The following is a 16378-nucleotide window of genomic DNA, read 5'->3' on the forward strand; positions in this document are numbered from 1 at the left end:
CATTATTCATCTGGTTGGGTTTAAGTAAAATGGCGGCTTGAAGTGGCGTCAGCCAATCCCACTTCCAGGTCACGATGGAGCAATTGTCTGATATTTATTGTTAATGCAGTAGCACAAGCAAGGGGGGTCCCTGCGTAGAGCCACGTCTGCTAAGAGTGGCAGCTCTCACACTTTGAGGCTGCTTGGAGAGGCACAGCCTCCGGGAGGTGAGTGTGAGCTGTCTAACGCAGGATCTGCACTAAAAGCAGACCCTTTCAACACACATTCTAATATCTAGACAAACACAGAAGGATCCTGCGCACGTCAGCACACAGGCAGTGTGGGAGATTTAGAGAAATGAAAGCATTTCTCCTTGTTCGAACCTGCCAAGGGGGCACTAGTTCTTGACGCAAAGCCCAGTGTGCGCACCTTAGTAGAGTGGGTTTTACACCATACTATGGGTATTTGCACGGTGAGACCCCAGTGAGAACACCTTGATCTAAAGCAGCGCAACCAATGTTTGAGCCTGAAAAAAGGGCAATTCTCCGGCGCTAAAAAAACCTTTAGCTCTGGAAAGCAAGTATCAACTTTTTGCTTTATGTAATTTGAGCAAACATAAGTAACATGGAAAGTTGGTCGCTCTGAGCGCAGCTTTTTAAATGGTAGAAATTAGGCGCTATCTGGTCACAGCTGGACAGAGACTTCCTTATTCCACTCAAACCGAGGATGCTGAAGTTACTCAGAAAACACAAAATGCAATTTTGTCACCCATGATTAATCACAAAACCTTAACTTTAAAAAAGATTTCTGGAGATAATAGCCGAAAGGTATCATTAAAACAAGTCCGTCTTTACAGTCATGAACAGCACTAAAATATATTTCTTATCCACCATTTTGAAAAGCACCAGGGACCAGTGATTTTATGAAACTATGTATAATTATGTTGCTGTAATTGCCCTCACTGGAAAGTATTAATTATTTTGAAAAGGTTCGGCTGTTAAGGCATTTCAAGGAGTATAAAAACAGCAACACAACAGTGACAGAAACTATACCAGCCAGAATCCTAGATTCAAGCGCCTCGATACAAATTCAGATCATTCATAATTATCAAATTATTCATTTATAAAATGCCTACCACCAATAAAAATGTCTATTATAACTGAATCATTGGATGTGACTCTTCCCGACTCAATGTTACGAAGATGTAAGGATGAAACACCGAGTCAGCCTTGCTGACTACAGGCTGGTGAGAAGCTGGGAGAGTGCGACAAACCTGTGAGTAGCTGGCAAAGTGCAACAAACCTGCAAGTCGCTGGCAAGATGTGACAACTCAGTGAGTAGCTGGCAGGGTGTGACAAACCTGTGAGTAGTCGGCAAGGCAGTAACCTGCTGTCTTTCTTAGAAGAAACCTCCCATTCAGTTATTTGCTATTCTTGTTCTCATTGTGGCATTTGGAAGGAGATACCGCACACAGGCACTTAGCTGTGGTGAAGGGGACATGACAGCAACCATGCCCGGGTGCTGAAACCATCTTCTGTCCCCTGAAAGCACCAGCAATAGAGAATCGAAGAATGTTCGCAGCTTCCCTGGGGCTGGCTGTGTCTCTGGTCCTTCTGTGGCTCACCTCTGCTATGGTGGGCACTCGCCAGGGGTTATGCAGACTCCCCAGGTGGAGGCAAGAGTCTGTCTCTACAGAGGGAGATGTCATCATCGGCGGCGTCTTCGTCGTTCACTCAGGATATGTCTATAGAGAGCTGGCGTTTGAGGAAGAGCCGAAGCCCCTGTCCTGTGAAGGGTAAGAGCAGTCTATTCCACTACAAGTAGCAGTGCCAGAGGTAATATCCTGTATGAACGGTTTATTACAGTCTGTACACAAGTGTCACAGTGAATAACCTGAAGGAGGTAAGAAAGGTTTATTACAGTCTGTATACAAGTGTCACAGTTAATAACTGTCGGAGGTAAGAAAGGTTTATTACAGTCTCTACACAAGTGTCAGAGCTGATATCATATGAGAGGTAAAACTGTTTTTTACAGCATGTATAGAGGTATCACAACTGAGATCCTGTATCAGATAAGAACAGTTTATTACAGTATGTATAGGAGTGTCACAGCTGATATTCTGAGAGGGTAAAGGTTATTACAGTATGTTTAGAGGTGTCATATCCTGTGAGAGGTAAGAACAGTTTATTACAGCATGTTTAAAAGTGTCACAGCTGATATTCTGTGAGGGGTAAGAACAGTTTACTACAGTATATCTACAAATATGTCACAACTTATATCCTGTGAGTGGTAAGAACATGTTATTACAGTATGTATAGAAGTGTCACAACTGATAACCTGTGAGGGGTAAGAGCAGTTTATTACAGTATGTACAGAAGTGTCAGATATGATATCCTGTGAGGGTACAAACTGTGGTTTATTACAGTACATTTGAAGAGGAGCTCCAGTCAGCATCCAGTGTGTGGGATGCACAGCTTATAACTGCATGTATGTAAAGTCTACTCTCATTAAGATGTGTCCATCCTCACATGTGCACACTGTAAGGGACTGGCAATAAACAGGAGGGGCACATTCAGTTTATACTTAATGCCCTGGTGCAGTGGCATGAGAGTATATTCCAACTACAGTACAAAAAAGCTACAAACAACCATAGTTTAGCATGAGTAGTGAGAATAACATCAGTGAAGGAATAAAAACATGTGAAGATAAATATGTAATTAATGTTTAACTTTATTCTATACTTTATGGAGGTACCTTTCTACACACACAGAAGTACAAAAATCCTAACATTGTGGGTATCTTTAGAAAGCAGGGGCTATTCCACTTCAAATTTAAGTGCTTGGAAAATGCCCACACAGTTGAGGCTTTCAGCACTAAATTCAAATAATTTTAGCTATTTTATCTAATTACATCCTACGTCATACATGAATAGTGCTTTACAAATGAAACACTTTACAAATTCCAAAATACATATAAAGGACATAATTAAGTAATGCTATGTATTTAACTGTGGATAGGGATCTAATGAAACCCATAACTGAAAGTTGTAAAGTTGCTAGGTTGCAGGAACACTGGGCTCTTATGGTGATTTCCAGTTTGGGTCCTGGAGGCCTTAAACTGGTTGGTAACTGCCCTGTCAAAGTTTACTGTAGCCTTTTTCAGGTGCAGCATAAAAATTGCTTGTTTATGTTTGAGGAGCTTCCCTGTTGGTGATTGAGGCCAAGACGGCACTTTGAGGATGAGGTTTACCCTTTTTGGAACGCATAAACCTTTTGGTGCAGACGATTTCAAGGCAGGAGGTGAGCTCTCTTTCATGAAAGTGACTGAGGCTGTCACAGCTAGTCCGTCAGAGAGCAGTCCAGATGCCCCTCCAATCCCAAGGTTCGCTCCTCACATGCGAAGGTTGCTGACCAATAGGCTTCCAAGTATGGTGCTTTCAGTTGCCTCTGCCATCTGAATGCTAGGACACAGAGGTACATCCGCCACAGGGATAGTCAGTCAGAACACCAGAAAGTTTAAAGAGTTTGCCTGGATTCTCCTGAGAGTGATAAGACGCGCTCTATAAATCCTGTTTGATTGATTGATGGATTGAAGGCCTGCTCCACCCAGTGTGGGCTTTCTGACATACACGACTGCGATGGAAAGCATGGCGGTTCCTGCAGCAAAAATAATGAATGGCCCCCATGCAGAGAGAGAAAGCTCAATATTTCCTACGAACAATGTTTTTTGTTTCTTAGAAACAACTTTCATTTGAGGGTAGGCTTCCAAGAAACAAGATCAGTATTGAGTAAACCATCTTGACATGGCAGTCGGTCTGGTATTACAATATTGTTAAAATTATTTCGGCTGCATCGGCAGAAGCAATTACGAACAAACTATTCCTGCCAAGTAGGTGGGCTAGAGAGATAGCAGGCCACATGCACATCACTAAATCATTGAGGTGGGGGTGATAGAATAGTGAGTGACTGAGTCTGGGATACAGTATGAGTTATAGTATGAGTGACAGAGAGAGAGAACATGGATTTGAACACTGGAATGTTGGGAACTCCATTGGAAGCAATGGGTTAGAGCATTGCAATGTTGGGAGCTCCATTGGAGACAATGGGTTAGAACATTGGCATGTTTGGAGCTCCACTGGAGACAATGGATTAGAGCATTGCAATGTTGGGAGCTCCATTGGAGACAATGGATTAGAGCATTGCAATGTTGGGCGCTCCATTGGAGACAATGGATTAGAGCATTGCAATGTTGGGCGCTCCATTGGAGACAATGGATTAGAGCATTGCAATGTTGGGCGCTCCATTGGAGACAATGGATTAGAGCATTGCAATGTTGGGAGCTCCACTGGAGACAATGGATTAGAGCATTGCAATGTTGGGAGCTCCATTGGAGACAATGGAGTGCTCTGGACTTTCACTGGCTGGTAAAAGCCCGGAGTGTCAACATTCAAATGTTCTTTGTTCACAGCAACAGCTGTCAACAAAGGCATCACGGACCGAGGGGATTTCAATCCCCTCGGGCTCTCTGAGGACTTAGTTTTATTTATTAGAACATTCTGCCCTCAAGTGGCGTAATGTTCTAATAGCCTCATAGCCCTTCGTAGCTGGGTTATACTGGCAATCAAAGTCCAGCTCCCTTGTTAAACACTGGAGTGGGCCTTTAATAGTCAGCATAGCCCAGCTATTAAGGGCTATAAGGATATTAGAACATTCTCCCACTACGGGCTCTAAGGCTGTATTAGAACATTAGAATGTTGAGTGCTCCATTGAAGACAATGGAGCAGCAGCAGCCTATATGCACTGGTATGGGCCCGCAGCTCTCAAAAGTTCAATGTACTAATACACAGCATCTGCCTTTCTCTTGCCTCTTCCTCTGGAAAATATATTATTTAGCAGAGGAAAGCAAAAGGCAGAGGATTTGCAGGAGGACACATTCGGCTTTCACCTTTCCCTCCTCCTGTAGATCTGTGTCATTAGGGCTTCGGAAGGAGGGAGAGGTAATGCTGCTCAACTCCTGGGTCTGCCTGGCTTGGTTGAAATACCAAGAGGAGCTGAACTAGAAAATAAATGAGGGGTTCAGAGACAGAGCCAATGACGGAGACTCAATGGTAAAGTAATAAAGAGTGGATGATAAACTGACCATTAGAGAGTGATTGAAATAGTAAGAGAGTAAGCAAACAAAAAAAATGGTTAGTCAGTCATAGAGAGAGAAGCAGTGAGTGGTAAAGACTGGGAAGGACAAAGTTAGTCAAAGGGTGACTATATGATTGTAGAGTGAGTAATGATGGAATGACTGAGTAACAGTGCAGCAGAGTGGATGATACTAAGAGTAATACAGAAACTAAATTATAAGAAGAGCAACAGGAAGAGAAAATGCTCAAATATGGAACTGAATTGGGAAGTAAAATTGTTTCCAGCCACATACCGGTGCTTCCCACACTTACTACTAATTTTAAACTTAAATGTGTGAGGGTCTCCCCACAGGCCATATAGGCTAGGTGGAAGTGGAGATTTACATGCATAGGAGTTTGAATACCATTTTGTAGTACTTTAGTAAAAGCTTTATAGTACTACTAAAGGACTAAGTGCATTTTGTGAACAGGCCCCATTCTGTATACTTTCCACTATGTTGAGAGGAATGACAAAAGTGCAACTAACACTCTACATATCCCACAGTTATTCCTATTTAATTTAGTATCTGTATGTGTATGAACAATTGATGTCTGTTAACCGACTCCAATGATATAGATCAGTAATATTCACACTGATTTTCCGATCACATTTGTTCAGTAACAACAATTTGTCTCCTTATGCCATAGATTCTACGTTCGATATTACCGGGATGTTCTAGCTATGGGGTTTGCAATCAGAGAAATTAACCAAGCCACTGATCTATTACCCAACATCACTCTGGGCTTCCAGGTTTATGACTCCTGCATGTCGGAGGACAGAGCCATCAAGGGTATGTTGGCACTGCTCTCTGGGAACCAGTGGCCTTCTCCTGGATACAGATGTCCAACCCATCCGCAGATGGCCGGAATCATCGGGGAGACATTTTCATTCCTGACAGTCCCGATGGCCAGGGTCATGGGGATCATGCATTACCCGCAGGTACATGGAAACTGTGGGCAAGGGGTAGGCCCAACATGCACCTTGCAGATGTTTACCCATTATAGAAGAATTTGGGCTGTGCCACAATGTTTTTACTAAACAAGCTTAATCTAGCAGAAACATTGATCACTAATCAACACTTATCATGATAATTTCTGTTTTCGTGTATTAATTTTATCTTGCATCAATCTGTGTTCAAACAGACATAGAGCCTGATTTAGATTTTGGCAGGCAGGTTACTCGGTCGCAACCGCGACGGATATCCTGCCTGCCAAATTCCAAGTCCCATAGGACATAGTGGTACTTAGATTTCAGCGGACGAGATATCTGTCACCGTTGTGATGGAGTAACCAGTCCACCAATATCTAAACCAGGCTCTCCGTCTTTCTGAATATCGGAATATGTGAAAGTAGATGCTCATTCCCATGCTAGCAATTTTCACATTCACCATGTGACTTTGGAAACAGGGTGGACAACACACTGGGGCTGGTAGCTCATGAGCCTTTTGTACACTAGGGGGTAGCTAGCTTACAATTATCAAGCAGCTCGTTGCCCACACAAGCTACATGTAAAACCGGTATTTCTCACAAAAACTATACGTTATATGACAAAAAATGACACAATTTTGCTCACCCTAGTCAGGGACTGCAAAAAGAATGAGCTCCTGCGGGCCTGGGAAGGCAGATATAACTGAGTAAGGAGATACTGGAAGAGCAAAAAACAGAATATAAACAGTAGACAAGCAATGCTATTAGGAGAGAGTGAGGGTTGTGGAGTGAACATGTAAGAGGAGAAAAAGTAAGAATTGCATAGGGCCCATAAGTACGTCTCTTTGAGCTCTGTAATGTGTATCAAGAACAGCATGGTTCAATCCGATAGACAATGAATGCAGCTGTCTGACAAGAGATGGTATTAACACCATGTGAGTGTTGGTTGACTGGGGTGTGAGCCCTGGTCAAGCTACAGGCACAATCCCTTGCAGGATGAAAAACAGTAAGTCACTAATTTAACCTGTGCTTAACCCTGGGCAGCTTGGCACAAAAAGCAGCCAGGCTAAATGAAGAGCCAATGTGTAAAGTATGTATGCAGCACACAAACAGTAATAAAATGAAAACACAACACAATAAAAATCTCAAACCAATTTAGCAAACCAGGGTAAATTTTAATAAATTATTTGCCACAAAAATCACAAAAATCTACTTAGCAGAACTGGAGTTATGATTTTTTAAAGTTTAAAGTTCTAAAAAGTGCCTAAAAGATGAGTGCACCAACCACGGATATCTAGTCAAATCAAATCAAACTGGATTTCTATAGCACGTTGCTACACCTCAGGGCATTCCGGTGCTTGTTGAAAACCAACTTCCGATCCTTGAGATTGACCATCCCTACGATTATAAATCGAATAGATAGGTTTTAAGGGATTTCCTAAACAGCTGTACCGACTGTTGTTTTTGGATGTAATTGGGGAGGTTATTCCATGTCCTGGTGGCTAAAAAAGCAAAGGACCTCCCTCCGCATCTCACTCTTTTTATCTTTGGTGTCACCAACAATCCCTGGGAGCTTGATCGCAGGGACCTTCCTGGCACAGTGGCTGGCCCTGTTCCTTGGATGGCTCGGTGGGTTATGCACATAGGGCTGTTTTCGAGCTGGTCACCTTTAGCACCACACCGAAGGGTCCAGGAGGCCTCTTTGGGGTTTAAGACTCACTGAGGCTTTGTCATGGGTGAGGGTTCTTTAAAATTCCAGGAGTTTCCTGCCTCCCCTGGCCTGTCTTCTAGCTGGCTGCAATGACAATACAGGGTGGTTAAGCCTATTCTGTGGTGGCAGGATATAGCAAAGTGAGGCTGTGCTCAGCTCCAACCCCCCTCCCCCAAACCCCCCACCAATCAGGCTAGTGTAAAGGCCATTCAGGCTTTGCTAATACCACTATTGTGTGACTCTCTGGGGTGAATTCACAAAGTCTCCACTGTCAGGTACAGCCAGTCATGTGACCTAGGGCAGGAAAATGCCAACTTCCTAAGAGCGGCATTTTCAAATTTGTAATGATAAATTTGACTTTACCATTAAAGAGGGTTTATCATTACTAGTTCATAGGTACCAAACATGACATAACTACCTTCTCTGGTTTAGGAATTACATCTTATTAAATGTAATCAGGAATACCAAATATTATCTTATATGAGGGGTAGGCCTCACAGTAGTAAAAAACAAATTTTGGAGTTTTTCACTACTAAGGCATGTAAAACTCGAATGTATATGCCCTATATTTTAATTAAAGAGTACCCTGCCCTATGGACTACCTAAGGCCTACCTTAGGGGTGTAATAAAAGGGGAATTTAAGACTGGGCAAGCCTCAAACTCCCAAGTTGCCAAGTCGACATGGCAGTGGGCCACTTCCTTCAGGCTGCAATGGCAGGCCTGGGGCATGTTTTAAGCTGATACTTAACTGGTTGGCACAATGCGTGCTGCAGGCCCATTGGTTGCATTTAATTTACAAGTCCTGGGTATATGGTATATGGTGTATGTTGGCAATGGCCACTTCTGCAGAGTTATCCTCAAACTTTTGCCTTTTTCCTGCTATTTTGTTGGCTTTAGGACTCTAATGCACGTTACCACTGCTAATCAGTGCTAAAGAGCATGTGCTCTTGCCTCGAAGAATTGGTATAATTCCCTTACACTTGTTTGACATATTTAATTTACTTGTAAGTCCCTTGTAAAGTGATATACCTTATACCCATGGCCTGTAAATTAAATGCTGCTAGTGGGCCTTCAGAAGTAGCCTCTCAAACTTATCTCAGGCCTACCACTGCAGTGCCTACATACGCAGTTTACTGCCACACTGACTTGGCAAGTCAAACTAATTGCTAAGGCTTAAACTCCCTTTTTACTACACCTTAGTCACCCCTAAGGTAGGCCCTAGATAGCCCTGTGGGCAGGGTGCTGTGCATGTAAAAGGCAGGACATATACTTTTATGTGCTACATGTCCTAGTAGTGATAAACTGACTATTTTGTTTTTCACTACTGTGAGGGCTGCTTCTCTCATAGGTTAGCATTAGGAATTCCCTTATATATATCGAAGTGGTCATTTCTGATCCGTGAGGAGTAGTGTGGGCATGTTTGAAATGGGAGTGAGAAATCCTCCTTACTGGAGTAGTTGGATTTTACGTTACTATTTTAGAAGTGCCACTTTTATAAAGTGAGTATTCCTCTGTGCTTATAACGGTAGTGTTTTGCAGCCTGACTCCAATCCACATCTAGGGCAGACTGACAGCAACACTTAGTGCATACTTTTGAGACAGCCATAACACAGAAGGGGCTGTGTGAGACAGAAGAGGCATCCGCATCCATCTGCATACTGATAGTCATCCTGGGCTGGGGAGAAGGAGGGCTGTTCACACCTTACATGTCAATAGGCTGTGTTCTGTCCTCATACAAAGGTGTGGTAACCCTCTACTGATTTTGGACGACAGGGCTGGGTTGGAATAGAGTTGTATTTCACTTGAAAGTGTTCCTTTGAAGGCACCCCTGAACAAAGACCTTTTTTAGTATAAGTACATGGGCTCTAACCCCATGATTTTTAGACCATTTTTTGTGGACTGGGACTGAACCAATGCCAGAAGGACTGCTGAGCTGCAAAAGGACTCTTCTGAACTGCTCTTCGGTTGTTGCCCTGCTACCTGCTGCTGCTGGGTGGCATAAAGGACTCACTGGATTGCTTTTCTGCTTGTTGCCCTGCTGCCAGCTGCTCCCTGACTCTGGACTACCTAAACTCCTGCACATTGCTAGGCAGGACCGCCAAGGCTACCATTTTGAAAGTTATGTGATGTGCTGTCCGGCTGCCCACTCTCTGCATGTGCCCAAGTGCTCTCCACTGGTTTTTAGGAATCCCAGGACCATCAAAGATTCCCTCCACCTCCATCACTGATATACACTCAAGACCCTGTGAGTCCGTCAGTTGAGGCTGACTGTAAACCAGTGATTCATCCTGGCTGTTCTCCCTGATGGCTAGCACATCATCCTGTCTGGGGACAGAGCCTTGTGTTGTTAAGGAACTGCCTTTTTGTGTTGTCTCAGTGCCCGTGTCGAGGCAGGGAGTGTCTGCAGAGCCCGAGCAGTGTGCGAGTGGGCCACGGTGTGGCCAAAACACATTGCTGGAGCAACGTGGAAGATTACTGGGACATAAGAGTCCCTGCCCTGAAGGAGAGCCCAGCACTGTGCAACCCTCAGGAACTCCCATCCCTGAGCGGGGCCCCTCCTCAACTTGAGCCGCAGAGGGAAAGGCTCGCTGAAAGCTGTCTCCTGGAGTCAGCCAAACTGGGACAAAAGTTCACAATGCAACAATCCCAGGTGCTGGGGGAGAACCATCCAGGAAACCCTTCTGTGCAGCACTCCATTGCAGGTGGACCAATTTAGGAAGGACCCAGGGCTATTGGTAATCGCTGCTCTCGTGGGCAGCTGCTTGTTGTGATCTGGGTGCGGAGGAAGACTCAGGTGTGTCTCCCCACTAGAGCTTGCAGCATGTGTGCTCTCATTCCATGGGCACATCCTTGGGCTTTGGATTTACTGGTGAGCCCCGAAAGGGCACTACCATCCATTCCCTGTAGCTGCCTGCTCAAGGGTGAGACATCGGCCGCACCAGGATCACAAGCCGGACCCCTGTATTGTCTCACACACATGGGATCTGGAGTCCACGCTGTGACCGCCAAGAAAATGAATACTGACTCAGGAATTGCCTAGTGCACAAGTAGTTATGAATATTTTTGGTTTGGTCTATATTTCATGCACAATATTAAATATATATATATATATATATATATATATATATATATATATATATATATATATGTTTTATAACCCTGTAGGGAGTCTCTTTTGTGGTGTTTTTATTGTGTCACTGGTGTGGGTATGTTGCGCAAACACTTTACACATTTCCTCTGGATAGAAGCCTGACTGCTCTGTGCCAAGCTATCAAGGGGGTGAGCACGCTGTCTTTGGTGTGTAACTTACTTGTCCTGACTAGAGTGGTGGGTCTGCCTGGCTGAGGTGCATACCCTAGCCAACCAGAAACCCTGTTTCTAACAGTATACCACTCTACAAGGGAATCAGAAGTAAAATAAATATGCCAATTAATTATAAGCCAAATAAACCATGTTTTAGAAAGAGAGCACAAGTATTTTAGCACTGGTTAGTATTGGCTAAGTGCACAGAGTCATAAGGCCAAGAAGAGCAAACATCCAGCAAAAATAGGAGGAGGAAGGCAAAATGTTTGGGGTGACACTGTAGAGAGGGCCATTTCTAACGCACCAGTACTGTGGGGAGCTTAAATGTCAGTCAATCTTGGCCCTAAAACAGTTCCCGGAGGTAGAAGCACCATGTATGCTGGATCTTAGAATCCAATAGGAATGCTACTTCAGGGGATTGCTATGGTAGATTTGCAGTGTGATCAATTGGTAGTCATGGTGATAGTCATATAGTCATATGATCTATGGAAGAAATTGGGTTATTAGTTGGGGGCAGGAGGGGGGTGTTTAGTAATCTCCCCAAGTAATAATCACAATCCTTGTCAGGGTGAACCACTAAAGTCACTAAATAAACCTGAGCTCAATCCCCTGGTACAAAATGCGTAGAGCAAACTGGCTTAACTTAGAGGAGCTATGTAAAGTATTTGTGCAGTACTAAAACAGTGATACTGTTTAAATACAAAATCTGAAAAATCTGAAAAAGGAGGCACATGACAACTGGTGGCAGACCACAGAGCTTTTTGCAGCTATCAACATAAAATTGGCCAGATGACGGTGATAAATTACCATTTAAATATACCCTGTTTGTACTGTTCCCAAGGGGACCTACAGGAAGATCACAATTTAATGGGAAGAATGTCAACATGGCCATCTTCGGAGAAAAAATACATCTAAAATACTCCACTAGTCGTTGTGACCAAGAGCATTTTACTGCTAGTGAACATAGATTTGCAGGTAACTCATCAGATCTTTTCTTGCTTTTACGGGTTTTTAATTCCAACATTATTATGTTTTGATTCTTCCTCATACTAGACTCTATGGTGACTGGAATCTCAAAGGTGATGTGGTGACCAGCATTGTGGACACATCTGCTTCACTACAAAGTAACAGAACTGACTGTGGGTAATGTTAAAGGGAGGAAGTATCTGAATTCCTGCACACTTATTGCAATTCCCCACTTAGATCAATGAACAGTCAATATTGATCTGAGCCTGTAGAGTGACCTGAAACGAGACTGCTTCCCGTTTCATGGGATCTTACAAATGATTGAGCTCAGATGATACTTTTTGTGTGCTATTAAAAGGTCTTCCCCTACATTTAGGGGTAAGGATATATAAAAGTAAACTTGCTTCAAATCAGTCTCCAGGTATCAAAGTAGCATTAGCAGCTCTGATAAATAGTTGTGAATTATTTTCTCCTCTACTAAAAGTGCCTTTATTTTACTAGTAAGTGGTGCGAACAATCGGATAAGATCATTAAATTCCCAGTTGTCAGGTATGCATATAAATTTAAACAGGTAAGTGGCCATTTCAAGTTGGGATACTATGACCTTGCAACAGCATAGGGTATTTGTGCTCCAACACAGAATGGCAATCCTCTCCTTGTCTTGCTAAGTATCAATTTTCTGCCAACTGTGAAATCCTCATTGAATCTTGGTCCTCTTTACACACTTGAACCCAAGATTCTGGAGTGATGGTTTCCTACGAAACTCATGCACTGCAAATTTCCAAATAACTGCGTAAACCTCCTACCTAACCAGACGCTGCTTCCCTACATACTTTTCACCTTAAGGTCTGTACTAACCAAGTCCAATCAACTATGGCAGTCAGCCTTTGTCAGGGCCTTCTACAGCAGTACATTAAACCTTTAGCAGACTTGTTCACACCATTGTTGACTTAGGAAGGGTACCTGTATTAAGAATCACTGTCACATTTTCAGCTTTTTTAGGTATCTCAGAAAAACCTGTTTTGTGTGTTAAGACAAGGAGATTCCAAAAGGGTATTGCCTCCAGACCAACAACCACTGGCTGAATGAACAAAAACATTCTAATATAAATCAGTGTCATGGTCTACTAAAGCATTATAGGAAATAATCTCCACTCTAGACTAGCAAATGTTATATCCTCTGAGAGTACTGCTCAAAAAGGGGGAAAGTTATGATGGTCGGAATGCAGCCTGCTCAGCACTTTCTCAAGGGGAAATAGAATGAGCTCCTGTGACTACAAACAATTCACCCCTTCATGAGATGGCAATTAAATCCCCCCCACCCCGCTCTCATCATGACAATATTAAATAATTAGCTAATGTGCAGGCCCAATTTTATTAAGTGGATTAAAGTTTTGGTCAGAATACCACAGCACTATTGAATGTCAGTGCGAGGAATATCAAGGTTGCAGAAGTCTTGATTTCAATCCAGGTCTCTTTAATCCACTACCAGACAACCCCTACCCCATTATCACACTGTTGGAGGTTCCTGCTTTCTCCCTTTGTCATGAGTTTTGTTCTTTCCATTCCTCTTCCTTTCCCCGTTGTGAGTTGAACCATTGGTTTCAATTGAGCACCTGCACCATGGGACTACTGCACTCTAAGCCACTCTGCAACACTGCACGCTACGCCACTGCACTCTATGCCAATACACTTTACGCCAAGGCACTTTACTTTGCAACACTCAACTCTATGCCAATCCACTCTATGCCACTCTAATATACTCTGCACCACTGCACTCTACACCACTTTACTCTATGCCATTACTCTATGCCACTCTACGCAACTGAACTCTACCCTGCACCACTTCACTCTATGACACTTCACTCTACTCTAAAACAGTCTCCTCTATGCCACTCTACTCTTAACCACTGGACTATATGTCAATGCACTCTACACAACTGCACTGTGTCACTGCACAGTACTCTGCATCACTGTACACTACACCACTGGTCTCTACTCCACTCTACACCAGTGCACTCTTGACACTCTACTCTGCAACACTGCACTCTCCGTCACTGAACTCTATGCCACTCCAGTCTGCGCCACTCCACTATAATCTATGCCACTGCATTCTATGGTGCTGTATTGTATGCTGCTGAATTCAGTGCCACTACAGTCAAATGCCACTATACTTTGCAACACTCTACACCAGTCCACTGTACTCTATGCAACTCCAGTGTATGTCACTCTATGCAGCTCCACACTATGCCACTCCAATACACAACATTCTCTACCACTCCACTCTTCAACACTCTAGTCCACTCTTCACTATTCCACTCTATGACACTTCATGCCACTCCCCTCTATGCTACTAGCTATAGTGAACAGCAGCTACCCTGGTGAACAACATGGCTATAACACATAACAGAGACCTATTGCCTTTGCCAATGCTGGTTTCAGTTATTCTTACCAACTTCTCAATGCAAATCATTGGATAGTAGAAAGGTAATAAGATTTGATCCTAATGTGGACAATGGCTCATCCTGCAGATATTAAAACCCTCCATGATTATAATTACTCGCTGAGGTGAGGGCGCTGGGGGTGAAATTGTTTTTATTTCCTGACGGTCTTATATGAATCTGACTTGAACTGCTTTTAACTGCGTTTAATTGTGAGTTTGCGCATTTTTATCAAATGGGAGGTGGGAGCAGCTAATAACTTGTTGTTGGCCTATAATCCTTTTTTCATCGGGGACAGCTAGAGCCACCATTTTGGTTAGTGCGCGCTCTAGCCTTTCAAAGTCCAGATGTATATAGAGCAGGCCTCAACACAGACGTGACTGCACTGAGGTAGGGGTGCTGGGGGTGAAATTGTTTTATTTCCATAAGGTCTTAAATTAATCTGACTTGAACTGCTTTCAACTGCGTTTAGTTGCGAGTTTGCAAATTTTTATCAAATGGGAGGAGTGAGCAGCTAATAACTTGTTTTTGGCATATAGGCCCTCATTTCAACCTTGGCGGGTGGCAACCGCCGCCCGCCAAGTTGGAACCGCCGGGCGGCCGCACTCCCACGGGGTCTATTTAGAGATCCCCGCTGGGCCGGCAGGCGGAAACCTGCCCAGCGGGGATCTCGGCCGCAACACGGGAGCCGGCTGTGTTCAAACCGCCATGAAAAGGCTAACGGGAGGGGGACTCGTAATCCCCTGGACAGCGCTGCAAGCAGAGCTGCCCTGGGGGATTTAAACCGCCGGGACAAAAGTGGCGGGAACCCAAGGAAGCACCGCCAGCCTGTTGTAATGAGGGCCATAGTCTTTTTTCGTCAAAACCTCCATTTTGGTTAGTGCATGCTCTAGCTTTCCAAGATGTATACAGAGCAGGCCATGGTGCACAGGAGACGCCCGCGGTTAGCACACCGCCAGCACACCAAAGACCTGCCAAAGGCAAGTCCGCCTGCACCCATCTGGGTTCCGGGAGAGGCCAGTGCCAGCCACCATGCCAAATTTGTAAGAGAAAGTTATTTGAGGCTAACTTATAGTTCAGATTTACTGCTTCACTTAGCCCCCACAAAGAAGTGTGTGCCTATGTCCATGGACCCACTGGCTAATTCCTATGCTGTATGTGCACACTGTGGTTATTATGTCAATCTTGCACGTCCTTGTCAAAGTTACACAGTATAGCCTAAAGCTAAGAGTAGGACTCCTGGCTTCTTAGCAGCTTTCATCAATGTCAGATTGCTGCTGAAGCATGCTGTCGATATTTTTGACCTCCTATGCCAGGAGAATTCTGATGTATAATTTGTATCCAAAACCTGGTTAACTGAATTGTTGAGCCCTGCCATCTTCCCTGCTATTCCTAAAGGCTAAACAATTTGCAGAGGATTGCAAGAGTGGCAGAGGAGTGGGTGATGCTTTGATCTTCAGGGACATCTTTAACTGTACACTCATCCCTATAGAGCAGAGGTCTTCAAACTGGGCGCTGGCCCCCCATAGGGGGGCCTCAAGTGGTCCCAGGGGGGCACCAGACTCTAGCCAAAAGAAGCATTATACAGATAACAAGCCTTTGTTTTAAGCAAAAGCATGTTATTGCATTTTTAAAAAGGTAACAGTACTTAACAGCAATGTTTAAATAGGTCTAGACATATTTAAACATTGCCATCTTTATAAAATAATTGTGAAAAATTCTGAAGGGGGACCCAATGATTTTTATTTTTCAACCGGGGGGTAGGGGGCGCGGCATTAAAAAGTTTGGAGACCACTGCTATAGAGGGTCTAATGGGTGCGGAGGCATTGTTTTTTAACCTTACCCTCTCTCCTAATCAGTCTCCCTGGGGAGTATTAGTTTA

At 43.8% G+C, this 16378-nt stretch overlaps 1 protein-coding gene across 1 annotated transcript in view; it reads left to right on the forward strand.

Moving 5' to 3' along the window:
• Positions 1-1550: 1550 nt before the first annotated feature.
• Positions 1551-16378, forward strand: part of LOC138249314 (extracellular calcium-sensing receptor-like) — a 32167-nt gene continuing 17339 nt past the window's right edge. The window contains exons 1-2 of the mRNA XM_069203273.1: positions 1551-1774; positions 5798-6089. Coding sequence (XP_069059374.1) covers positions 1551-1774; positions 5798-6089 — 516 coding nt within the window. The remainder of the gene's footprint in view (positions 1775-5797; positions 6090-16378) is intronic.

The sequence above is a fragment of the Pleurodeles waltl genome, chromosome 8 (assembly GCF_031143425.1).
Source record: "Pleurodeles waltl isolate 20211129_DDA chromosome 8, aPleWal1.hap1.20221129, whole genome shotgun sequence".
In the NCBI taxonomy this organism is placed as follows: domain Eukaryota; kingdom Metazoa; phylum Chordata; class Amphibia; order Caudata; family Salamandridae; genus Pleurodeles; species Pleurodeles waltl.